Genomic DNA, 12,796 nt, shown 5'->3' on the forward strand with positions numbered 1-12,796 from the left:
CTGACCACTGGTCCTGTTAGCTAAGGATCATGGGAGTTGTAGGCCATAAGGCAGGAGGTTGGGTGTGCCTGCCTTATGAGGAATGGTTGAAGGAGCTGGGTATGTTTAGCCTGGAAAAGAAGAGATTGAGAGGAGATGTTGTTGTTGTTTAGTCGTTTTAGTTGTGTCCGACTCTTTGTGACCCCCTGGACCAGAGCACGCCAGGCACTTCTGTCTTCCACTGCCTCCTGCAGTTTGGTCAAACTCATGTTGGTACCTTCGAGAACACAGTCCCACCATCTCGTCCTCCGTCGTCCCCTTCTCCTTGCGCCCTCCATCTTTCCCAACATCAGGGTCTTTTCCAGGGAGTCTCCTATTCTCATGAGGTGGCCAAAGTATTGGAGCCTCGGCTTCAGGATCTGTCCTTCCAGTGAGCACTCAGGGCTGATTTCCTTCAGAATGGAGAGGTTGGATCTTCTTGCAGTCCATGGGACTCTCAAGAGTCTCCTCCAGCACCATAATTCAGAAGCATCAATTCTTCGGCGATCAGCCTTCTTTATGGTCCAGCTCTCACATCCATACATCACTACTGGGAAAACCATAGCTTGAACTATACGGACCTTTGTTGGCAAGGTGATGTCTCTGCTTTTTAAGATGCTAGGAGAGCCAAATATCTCAAAGGCTGCTGCATGGAGCAAGCTTGTTTTCCCTTGCTCTGGAGGGTAGGACTCGAACCAGTGGCTTCAAGTTACAAGAGAGATAACTTTCTGACTGTAGGAGCTGTTCGACGGTGGAATGAACACCCTGAGAAGGCGATGGACACTCCTTCCCTGGAGGTTTTTAAGCAGAGGTTGGGTGGCCATCTGTCATGGCTGCTTTAGCTGAGATCCCTGCATTGCAGGGGGTTGGACTAGATGACCCTCAGGGTCCCTTCCAACTCTACGATTCTGTGATTCTAAATGAATGAATAAACAAGCTCAGTCACATTTACAAGAAAGCTGAGACAATAAAAGAACTGTAGGGTTGGGAGGGATTGAGAAATCTCAGGAGCATGACTTAGGCCATCCAGCAAGTTCCTGGAAGAAGTGAAACCTGAACTCGTGTCTTCCTAGTCTGCTCAACCGCTACACCATGCTGACTCATTCAGTTCTTGGCTTTGAAAAGATTTTAGCTTCAAGCCTTTATCAAACAAGAAAATAGACATTGAAATATAAACAGAAAGCGGAGGCACTTGGGAAACATTTTCTCTCTCTCAAGGGACACCGAGTCGCAGGGGGTGGAGTGGAACCAGTAACACAATTGCTACAGGTAATTCAATATATATATATATATATATATATATATATATATATATATAGAGTAACACCCAGGAAGATTCTGCAAAATTGTTGAATTTCCCTGAAGTTCTACATACTCAAGTTCCGATCCATTGACTCACAATACTCCAAAAAGTTAGAAGGGACCCGCAAGGGGCATCTAGTCCAACCCCCCCTGCAATGAAGGAATCACCACTATAGAACTCCGGACAGATGGCCGCCCAGCCTCTGTTTAAAAATCTCCAAGGAAGGAGAGTCCACCATCTTCTAACGGAGCTAACTACAAAGTCTGACAGCCCTTGCCGTTGGAAAGTTCTTCCTTATATAGTTGGAATCTCCTTCCTTGTCATATGAATCCATTGGAACAACTTTCTGCCATCCTCCATGTGTCAGTCCCGGGCCCTAAGGAAGTCAGATTGTCCTCCACCAGGGCCAGGGCCTTCTCAGTGATGGCTCCGACCTGGTGGAATGCTCTGTCCCATGAGACCCTGCAGGATTTAACTTCCTTCCGCAGGGCCTGTAAGACAGAGCTATTCCTCCTGGCTTTCAATTTGAACTTTTATTCCCCTTCCTTTCCTCCCCCTCCCCTTTTTATGAAGATTCCCCGCTCTGGGATCCCACAACTAATTCTCCCCTGGTCTCCTCGCTGGTCCAAATAGGACTAATTTAGCCAGCTAGCCCTGGTGATCATCTAATGTTTAGTGGATGGATTTCCCCCCTAAATTGATTTTTTAATTCTGAATTTATTGTTATTCACGTTTTATACTGTATTTTATGTTGTTTTTGTTGCATCAATTAAGTGTTTTGAATTTGTTGTTAGCTGCCCCGAGTCCGGTTTTCTGAACCGGGAAGGGCGAGGTATAAATAAAATTTTATTATTATTATTATTATTATTGCCCTTCAGATATTTGAACATGTCTATCATACCACCTTCTTGAAGACTTCTGCTGCACTCAGAAGCTTGCCACGTTTTGTTGACTTTCTGGCGAGCCCTAATGAAGGTTTTACTTTTTGAGATTCCCCTCCCCAGCCCTGCAAACCAGCTCAGCTACTCTTGCTTTTTAAGAAAAAAATGCTATAATTATCCCTATTCAGTGCTACCATTTGCGCAATGGATCAGAACAATAGGGTCTTTTTTTATGTATAAAAGAAATCACACTACCTGTGCTAATTGGCTTTCCAATGCCAGGATGTCTGCGTAACCAACAACTCATGTTTTGTGTATTGCCCCTGTTGATTACGCAACTAACTCTATCTCTTATCTGCTTTTCATTCCCTGCCTGCTCCCAATGCCCTCTTCCCAAAGCGAATATATCTGAAACTCAGGATAAGACTTCAAGCATCCGTCCAGGAAAGCTTATGCAGTGATAAAACACGTGAGTCTTTAAGGAGACACAGAAGTCTGTGTTGATATCCCCGGAGAGGGAGGCAGGTGAAGACACGCACCTGTGATTTCTACCAGGTAAATCCCTGAGCCAGTCACTGCCTCTCAGGCTAGGCTACCTCACAGGGTTGTTGTGAGAAGCAGGAGAACAACGTAAAGTCCACGACAACCCTGTGAAGTAGGCTAACCTGAGAGGCAGCGACTGGCCTGAGGTCACCCAGTGAGCTTCATGGTCAAGTGGGGAGTCGAACCCCAGTCTCTCCGGGGTCCTAGTCCAGCACTCTAACCACTAGGCAGCACTGACTCTCTCACACCCTACCTATTCCTTCTGTGCTGCCTGTCTGGATACTTCAGCCGGAGGGACATGCCCCTGGGTGGCCAAGGAATGTGCTGTTTATGCTCCTGAAAGTCAAGGAAATTGGCCCTCGACATTCCTGGGTCCTCTTTAGGACCGCAAAACGGGTGTGGCGAAAGAGCAAGGAGATGTGTCAGCACGGCTGGGTTTCATTCCCAGCAGCTGGAAAGAGGGTTGTGGCCTCTAGGGGTTAGAGCAAGCTAGGCGGAGCAGGAATGCCGGGCGCTCAGTCCCCGAGGGCTTGGAGGAAGAACAAAGCTGGAATGATGGGAGAGGGAGAGGCAGATTGGCAGGTGCATAACTGTTCCTCGTAATGTCATAACCAGACATAATTTCTTATTCCTAAAGCACCAGCTGTTTGGCTGCTTTTAATAGTGTGTTCCCAACACAGGAGAGGGAGCCCAAGGGCACCTGTGGAATCCTGCTGGGTGCCCACTTTTTCAAAGTCACCCTTTGCTCCTAGTTTAGGTGCTGTCTCCTGCTCAGTGCCTTGAGGCAGGGAACCAGGCAGAGGGCCTTCTCGGTAGTGGCACCCGCCCTGTGGAACGCCCTCCCACCAGATGTCAAAGAGAACAACAACTACCAGACTTTTAGAAGACATCTGAAGGCAGCCCTGTTTAGGGAAGCTTTCAATGTTTGATGCATTGCTGTATTTTAATATTTTGTTGGAAGCCGCCCAGAGTGGCTGGGGAAACCCAGCCAGATGGGCGGGGTATAAATAATAAATTATTATTATTATTTCCTGAGCAATGTCTCAATCTCTCCCTTTTTCGGCAGTCACTGCAGATGAGAAACCTACACCGCCTGAAATGTTGCGTTTGAGGTTTAAACAATTAACCTTTTAAAATTTCCCGTATGACGTTGCCCCCTTTTGTATTGGGAGAAAAAAATCTGGCACTTTGAGCCAATGCCCTCTGAGCATGTGCAAAGCACTCCGCACCCCAATTGTGTGTGTGTGTTTAAAGGAACTAAAGGCAAACTAACTCAGTTCACGTGCTAAGTACGTATCTTCTTCTGGTGCGGATCTTTTCCCTCTCTCTTAACACAACAAACAACAGTTTTGTGATGCTTTAAAGGCACTCTGGTTGTGGCATAAGATTTTGTGGGCTCACGAAAGCTGATACTGTACAGTGGTACCTCCGGTTAAGAACTTAATTCGTTCCGGAGGTCCGTTCTTAACCTGAAACTGTTCTTAACCTGAGGCCTCCTGCCGCTGCCGCGTGATTTCTGTTCTCATCCTGAAGCAAAGCTCTTAACCTGAGGTACTATTTCTGGGTTAGCGGAGTCTGTAACATGAAGCATCTGTAACCTGAAGCGTCTGTAACCCAAGGAACCACTGTAATGAATTTGTCAGTCCTTAAGGTGCCACAAAACTCTGTTTTCATTATGTGCTGTGGAATACTAATCCTCCGGAAAGCTTTTAATGTTTACAGAAAGCCCAACAAAAACACACATCCACACACAAACCAAACGCTCACACACCCCCAAAAAGAAAAAGAAAAAATCACACACTTTAGATGTCCCTCTGTCCTGGAACCCAGCCAGGAGCCTTTCAAACTGTTTGACACACACACAAAAATGACTCATTCTGGGCTGAAAGGGGATCTCATGTTGTGAAAAAACCCACCGAACGCCTCTCTCCCTCCTTCCTCATCCTCACCCTTGTGGCCTGGATGAGGTAACAGCGGAGGATCCCTTCCACCCCAAAGGGGGACGTTGGGTGGGTGAGCTCATGAGGACGGTTGGGCAAGAAGCTGGAGGCTGAAGCTGGCTCATTTCCTCCCTGGCTGGAGCCTTGGCTGCTCGCCTCTTTTCCTGGTGACCCAGGAGCTCGGATTAGGCAGGGTCTGCCGCCTCTGCCTCTCTGCTTGCCAAGACCTGCCCCTCTATCAAGGTGAGGGATCTGCGTAGCTGGACAGGTTCTGTGGAATGGTTAACCTGAGGCAATCTCACCCTGAGCCAATCATCGCAAGCGGCGGAGCGGGGCAGCCGAGAGTCTACAGCACCTGGGCACCTGCCCCAAAGCCTGTCTTGGGGAAGCAGCCAGCCAGCAGCAGGCACACCTGCCAGTCTCCAGAAGACAGCCTTGCTAACCCAGCCATGACACCTCTCCCCTGGACAGCCTCCGTCGTCGTCCTCCTGCTCTGCCTCCCAGGGATGGCAATGCCAGGGCCCGGCCTGGAGGATGCCAGCCTGGACCCGGCCCTGCTGGAGCTGCGGACACTCCTGGCGTCGGGCGAGGAAGGCGCTCTGCCCCAGGGCACCCTGGAGTCCCTGTTAAATATTGCGGTGGGTCGTGTGCAGTGCCCGGCAGTGCCGTGTGAAAAGGTAAAGAGGATGGCGGCAGGTGTGCAGTCTTCTCCCGCTCACCTGGGTCAAACTCCAGCTGGGGTTCAAAGGTCCGAAGGATGAGGCAGGCAGCCTGGACGGGATGCCGCCGGCCTCACTCGCTCGCTTTGGGCGCAGAATAGGAGGAGGGGTGGGTTGGGAAAAGGAGGCAACCAGGGAGAAATCCCGTTCCTATTAGCCGTCTGGGAAATCCCTTTCTCTCTCCTGCTATCTATCTCTGGGAAACCACAGGAGCTTTGGCTGGTCTTTGCAGGGTGCTGGGTTCAATCTTACGGTTGTGATTGATTGATTGATTGATTGATTGATTGATTGATTGCATTGCATTGCATTGCATTGCATTGATATCCCACCTTTTATCCCAGAAGCTCAAAGCGGTGCTTAGGGCTCCCTTCCCCTTCTCAACAGCCCTGCGAGGTAGCCAGGGCCAGATTTAGGTTTGATGAGGCCTTAAGCTCTTGAAGGTAACGGGGCCCTTTATATGTCCAGCTGTCCTTTGCCAACAACAAACTGTTGCTGTTTTTTGTGTTGAATATATGCTATATGGTAATTTATGGACCTAATAGGTATCTAAAGCCATTTGCACATCACAAATAGGAGCCTATACAAAACAAAGCACTGTTGCTGTATGTAGGCTTTTTTATTTTTTTATCTTATATTTTGGAAATGTACATCCAGTTTTGCTTTTTCTTTAAATTTTTTTGGGCCCCGAGAGAGTGGGGCCCTAAGCTATAGCTTGTTTAGCTTATACGTAAATCCGGCGCTGGAGGTAGGTTAGGCTGAGAGGCAGCGACTGGCCTCCAAGGCCACCGTAATGAGCTCCCTGGCTCAGTGGGGATTCGAACCCCAGTCTCTCCCACATTTTAACCCCCTGCACCGCACTGGGACACTTCCCAGTGCAAGTTTCTCCAGTTGTCTTTTCCTTCTGCCTCTGAACTGTGTTTTTTTGGGGGGGGGGCGTGCATTTTGCCAGGAATGGTGAGACATGTAAAATGCCTGTGCGTTGACATTTAAGGCGCCGCAGCAACACCTAGCATGTTATTTCACCTGCTGGCAAGACTCACTTTGAACCACTTAATAACAGGTTGCAGGACAATGGAGGTTTTTCCCCCCAGCTGTATCATGGATTTAGAGAGCCAAAGAAAACTTTCAGCTTTAAAACCGGTGGAAACCAGGCTGATGTGAAGACACGGCTGCCAGCAGATCCACACCGTATATTAAAGCGCACATGACATGCCCCCCCCCAAGAATCCTGGGAACTATAGTTTTCTGCTATAGTTCCCAACACCCCAGTTCTCAGGGTACTTGAGGGGAAGCCATTCCCTTGAAATGTGTGTTGGGTACACTTTTAGGGGGGGGGGGGAATTATGTGAATCTGCCCAGAGCATGTAGGGGATGAGGGCTGGCGATGATCCTTGGTGTAGCAGGAAGGGCATAGAATCCTAGAGCTGGATGGGGTTCCCTAGGGGTCATCTAGTCCAACCCCTTGCAATGAGGTTGTTTGACGCGGGGCCCATTCTTGCCTGCAAACTGTTGGCAGGTATGGAGTTGCCCTCCTACAGCCCTGAGGAAGGAGAAGGAATCCCTTCAACTCTTCGCTGTGGGCTCCATGCAATGCAAAGCCATAGAACATGTCTTAAAAAGAGGGTAAAGGTGTAGTTATCTTCAACGTCTGTTTTCGTAAGGTTATGTGTAAAGTGAGGGTGGGGTCATGAATCCATGGGGCTCTCTAATAAGAGCATAATCGCAGGGTGGTGCTCAGTCCAGATGAATTGGGACCAGATTCTGATTTTGGAGGAAGCTGGTCTAACAGAAGAGCTGACAGCCCAAGCACAGGCGAGCTCTTAAATAAATGAAAGGGGTTTTTTTTCCAAAAAGGAGAAGAAAGAAATTGCAAACTGTATCAGCTGAAGGAGCAGCAGGTGCTCCTGAACTCGGATCAAGAGGTCGTAGAATTTTAGACTTAGAAGGGACTACAAGGGTCATCTAGTTTCTAGTCCAACCCTCTGGAATGCAGGAAAACAGTTGGGCAGGTGAGAAAATTTCAGCAAAGGATGCAGCACCCAGCTGCCCGTGCCCAGACGCCTCCCCTCGGCAGCTGGTCAACTGAAGGACGTGCCTCACATTCCTGGAATGTGTTTGCTAGGCAATATTTGTAAGAATTCTCAATGGTCCTCCAGCCTCACCTGGAATCCAGTCAGTTATTAACAGACTTGCAGACCATAGGCTGGCCCCATTCCTCCCAGTAGATTAGGAAATTGGTTGTCTGCTAGAGTTGCAGGCCGGGGACTCTTCTAGTCCGGAGATGCCATCAGCGGTTGAACCCTCAGGCCTCCTGCCCCTTAGGTCACAACCCTTCCTGGGTGAATCCCCGTTCTCCTGCCCTGGCACCCGGTCATAGGTTTAGACAAAAAACAAGGTATTTTTAAAAAAACAGCTGTTATTCGTGCTCACCCATTTTGCACAGTGTCTCTGGGGAAAGCACCGAGCAAAGAACGAAATGCGAAAATGTTAAGAGCTCGCTGGGGCAAGATGAACTGCCTTGGTGATGTCGGTGTCTCCTGGCTGGACCAAAGAATCTAGCCCAAAGTATCCTCATCATCATGGAATTGCAGAGTTGTACAGCTGGAAGGGACTCCTGGGCATCATCTAGTCCAGCCCCGCTGTGATGCAGGAATTGCAGTTAGAGAATCCATTTCCAGCCTCTGCTGGAAAACCTCCAAGGAAAGATACAGCTCACTGGCTTAATCGAACACCTTCTTTTATACTAAAATGCATTGGGTAACGATTGCAGTCGTAATCTCTTGGTTAACAGGTTCTCGGCTGCATCTACAGTTGCCAAAGTTTTCACCTCCACTGCTTCTGTGGGCTTTAAGAGTTTCACGTCAGGCTGAAGCGCTGCAGAGGAAACACTGCACTGCATTTTCCCGTGCTTAATTTCCCCGCCAGTTAAAACATCATCTGCTACATTTCTGTCTGTACCGCAGCTCTTAGCTCAAGGAACAAGAGCCCTGCCAGAATAACAGTTGGCAACCTCCGCTGGGGCAAGGTTCGGCTGCAAAGCTAATGGTCACGTCCAGAGTTTGAAGAAGTGGCAGAGGCTACGTCACAGCCTGAATCAAAGTGGGGGGCCCTTCCCCAAGGGGTGTGGGCAGCGAAGAGTTAATAGCCAATATGCAGATGGCCTATAGAGGCTGGAGATTTCACAGGGTCAAAGGACTGTGCAGGATCCTTTTATTAGGACAGATAAAAGAAAGTCCTTCTTGATGTGGCACAGAGTTAAACTGTGGAACTCCCTGCCACAAGAGGCAGTGATGGCCACCAACTTGGATGGCTTTAAAAGAAGACTGGACAAATTCATGGAGGAGGAGAGGGCTATTGAGGACTACTACTAGGCTCTACTTGCACAGCTGGTGGCAGCAATGCTTGCAAATGCCAGTTGCTGGAAACTGCAGGAGCAGAGAGGGCTCTTGTGTTCGAATCCTGATTCTGGGTTTCCCACAGACATCTGGTTGGCCACTGTGAGTGTGATGGCCTGGGACTCGGGCTCGGACTTGGAGCCAGAAGAGTCTCAGTTCGCACCGGATCGGCAGCCGAACCGAGTGGGGCCTGATTCTGAAGAGCCCCAGTCTGCACAGGATCTCCTGCAACAAGCACCAGCTGGGCCGAGTCAGGGGCCCTGGCTCCAGATGCGGGGATGACCTCATTGCCTCCAGCTGGGCCATCACTTCCAGCTGCTCCACTACCGGTTGGGTCAGGGGAGGCTGAGGCGGCCTCTGGGTCTAGTAACCCAACAACGTCTCCCGAGCTGTAGAGACTGAGGTCTGAGAGAAGGAGAGACCTGAGTACTCGCAGGAGGAGTGCTCCAGGGAGGTGAGTCAACAGGGGATCAGGACCAGCCGTAACCCCGACAGAGATAAAAGGCTGCCGGACCTCGCCCCAGGTTGTGGGAGCAACATTGCAGTTTGCCTGAACCTGCCTGTGATCCTGTGCCTGACCTAGCCCGGTTTCCTGCCTTGGCCCTGTCAGACTGACTCCTCGTGGAACCCTTGGATTCGGGACCATACCTGGACCGCGGTTTTCGGGTTACCCCCGGGCCCAGCACAGTGGATGAGCTTTCACCTGATCCAGCAGCCAGGCTCTCCCTAGCTCCTTCCGTCTTCGAAGCTTTCACCCTGTGACGTGGTCAGTGCAAAGGACTTCTGTTTCTTTCTCTGTTGAAGCCACTTTGCTGCATCATGTTCAACCTGCAAAAAAGGCTTAGCGGTTATATTCAACCTAAGACACCACCGCAGCCAGCAGAGTGGAGAAGTTGAGCTTCACCTTTTTGGGCATGAACCAGCCTCCCTCCCGCCCAACCTGGCACCTTCCAGATGTTTAGCGCTACAACTCTCATCACTGACAGCCAGAACATGATGGAAGCAGTCGTCCAAAACATCTGAGAGGCTGTTCAGCTTCTTAGAGATTCTTACAGAGGAACTGGGGTGGGATGGAGCCTGACCCTGAGAAGTTTAAAAAGGTAAAGGTAAAGGGACCCCTGACCATTAGGTCCAGTCGTGGCCAACTCTGAGGTTGTGGCGCTCATCTCGCTTTATTGGCACTTATCTACTTGCACTTTGATGTGCTTTCGAACTGCTAGGTGGGCAGGAGAAGGGACTGAGCAACAGGAGCTCACCCCGCCGTGGGGATTCGAACCGCCGACCTTCTGATCGGCAAGTCCTAGGCTCTGTGGTTTAACCCACAGCGCCACACGCACCCCACTGGGAAGGTTAAGCCCAGAGAAAGTAGGGACTAGGAAAGCATGGATTTCCTCCAGGTTCTCTTCCCAGATATCTCTGGAACTTAAAGTAGACTTTGGGCCCAGCTACTATCCTGGACAAGCACATCTCTGATCATGCGCAAAGTCAATTTCCTTGAATGGCCACAGATTGTTCCTATCCATGAGTTGAAGTAAACAGCGTTAGCCCATCAAAAGTGACAGCTTCCAAGCAGAAAGGAGACCCGAGACCGTTTCTTCTTAAGAAACCAACCACCATTGCTTGACCCCAGAATGGCCAAGTCCAAACCCCCAAGATCCAGATTTTCACAGAGCCAGCCTTTGAAAACAGGGAAGTGGAGATAACAGTATCATAGAATTGTAGAGTTGGGACCCTGCGGGGTCATCTAGCCAAACCCGCTGCAATGCAGGGATCTCAACTAAAGCATCCACGATAGATGGTCGTCCAACCTTCAATGAAGGTGAGTCCACCACCTTCTGGTGGACTCCATAGCATCCTACTATTGAACAGCTCTTAGCGTCAGAAAGCTCTTCCTAATGTTTAGTTGTAATCTCATTTTTTGCCATTTGAATCTGTTGGTTCGGATCCTGCTCTCAAAGAGAACAAGCTTGCTCCATCTCTCATGTGGCAGACCTTCAGATATTTGACGATGGCTATTGTATCCCCTCTGTCAGGATTCTTTTGGGGGATAAGACTTTTGTTGGGTTGGGGGGCAGAACCGATGTGATTGGGCAGTTAGTTAAGTATTCCTATTGTTTTACTTGATCTTATGGCTTGCACATAACTTCTGGTTGCATCCTGCCCTTAATGACCAGCTCTGTCTTCTTCCCACTTCTGTTCCCACCCCAAGCCTCCATTCACCAGAAATTATTCACCTGTTAGAAGGAAATGCAAAAACCCATGTCGCCCTCTCAGGTAAACCCCAGAGGCTGTGTGAAAATGCCTTTATTATGATGATTAGTTTAGGAACAGGATCAAGGATGAGGCAAGTGTTTAGGGTGGTGCCCATTTTTTAAATGCATTTTAAAGCATCAAAAGCATTCAAATGCCCTGGCCCTTCCTTTGATCTGTTCCTTTGCAAAGGAAGGATGAAAGGGCCTCCTCTGTTTGGGTTGTCTTAGTTACCCCAGGAGGCTCAACTGGAGCCAGAGCCCAGCAACCTTCAAATCAACCCACAAATACAGAGGGGAGTCCCAAAGGCAGTTGGATGGTGCCTTGAAAGCCTCCTTCCACCAACTCTTGCAGCCAAGCTGGTCTCAAATGTCTTGTTCCGCTTTCCTTTGGATCAGCAAGGCTAGGGAGGGGCGTGTCTTGTCGACTGGGCAACCCAGGACTTCCAGACACACTGCCCAGGCTTAAATGCCAGGAAGGTCACACCCCCGGAGGCACACTCCATTGTCTCTGGAAACAGACAGGTGCCAGCAACAACCCCACCTTTGGGCACAAGATGGAAGTACTATTCTTGGGGGACAGGGGGCGGGCGGGTGTGGAGGACTCCCTGGTCCTGAATGAGGCAACTGTGGCCCTGAAGGACCAGGTGCGCAGCCTGGGAGTCATTCTGGACTCATTCTGGTCTTGTCAGGATCCAGCCTCAATCCGTTAGCCGCCATCCATCCTCCAACCGCCTCCAGACACTCACACAGGACCTTCACCACCTTCACTGGTTCTAATCTGAAAGAGAAGTAGAGCTGGGTATCATCCGCATACTGATGGACACCCAGCCCAAACCCCCTGATGATCTCCCCCAGCGGCTGCATGTAGATGTTGAAAAGCATGGGGGAGAGGAGGGAACCCTGAGGCACCCCACAAGTGAGAGCCCAGGGGTCTGAACACTCATCCCCCACCACCACTTTCTGAACACGGCCCAGGAGGAAGAAGCGGAACCACTGTATGACAGTGCCCCCAGCTCCCAGCCCCTCAAGACGGTCCAGAAGGATGTTATGGTTGATGGTAGTAGCCATAGATAGCTCTTCTCTCCCATGAATTTGTCTCTCCCTCTTTTTAAGCCCTCCCGAGTTGTCAACCGTCGCTGCCTCCTGTGGCAGAGAGTTCCACAGTTGAACCCCGCACTGCGCAAAGAGGTATTTTTCCCCCTGCTGCCTCGTATTTCACAGTGCGGAGGAGACATGCAGGCACCCAGACGTAAGTTGAACGTGTGCCAGGTTGCGAGAGACGCAGAGAGAATGGCTCTTTGTACTCTCTGCCAGCATCACGCTCGGAAGTACACAGGCGAGAATGTCAGGCTCCAGGTGTGATCATGCACACCTTCCCCTGGGGTGCCACCCACTTTGGCACAAATTGAGGCACGCTTGCCTTAGGGAAGAAGGCATTCCATTCCTGGAACGATAGAGTTATAGCAGTTTCGGCCGGCGCAGCGATACTGCAGCGGGGCGGGAAACCTGCACAGGTCGAATTTATTTGGAACATGGCTACATTCCACCTCTTTCAAGAAGAAATTCTTGATGGGTAATAACCAAAAGCAACAAGAACCCCTTAGGGCAGGCATCCCCAACCTTCAACCCTCCAGATGTTTTGGACTACAATTCCCATTCTTCACAGCCTAAGACCCTCGTACCTACGGGACCGCCTCTCCCGGTCTGCCCCACGGAGGACCTTAATAAACAGCAACACCCTAGAG

General features: G+C 50.0%; 1 protein-coding gene across 1 annotated transcript in view; it reads left to right on the forward strand.

Moving 5' to 3' along the window:
• Positions 1-4,650: 4,650 nt before the first annotated feature.
• The window catches only part of SLC39A4 (solute carrier family 39 member 4), a 41,891-nt gene continuing 33,745 nt past the window's right edge, over positions 4,651-12,796 (forward strand). The window contains exon 1 of the mRNA XM_028735992.2: positions 4,651-5,362. Within this exon, the coding sequence (XP_028591825.2) occupies positions 4,964-5,362 (399 nt within the window). The 5' untranslated portion in view covers positions 4,651-4,963. The remainder of the gene's footprint in view (positions 5,363-12,796) is intronic.

This window comes from Podarcis muralis, chromosome 8, assembly GCF_964188315.1.
Source record: "Podarcis muralis chromosome 8, rPodMur119.hap1.1, whole genome shotgun sequence".
In the NCBI taxonomy this organism is placed as follows: domain Eukaryota; kingdom Metazoa; phylum Chordata; class Lepidosauria; order Squamata; family Lacertidae; genus Podarcis; species Podarcis muralis.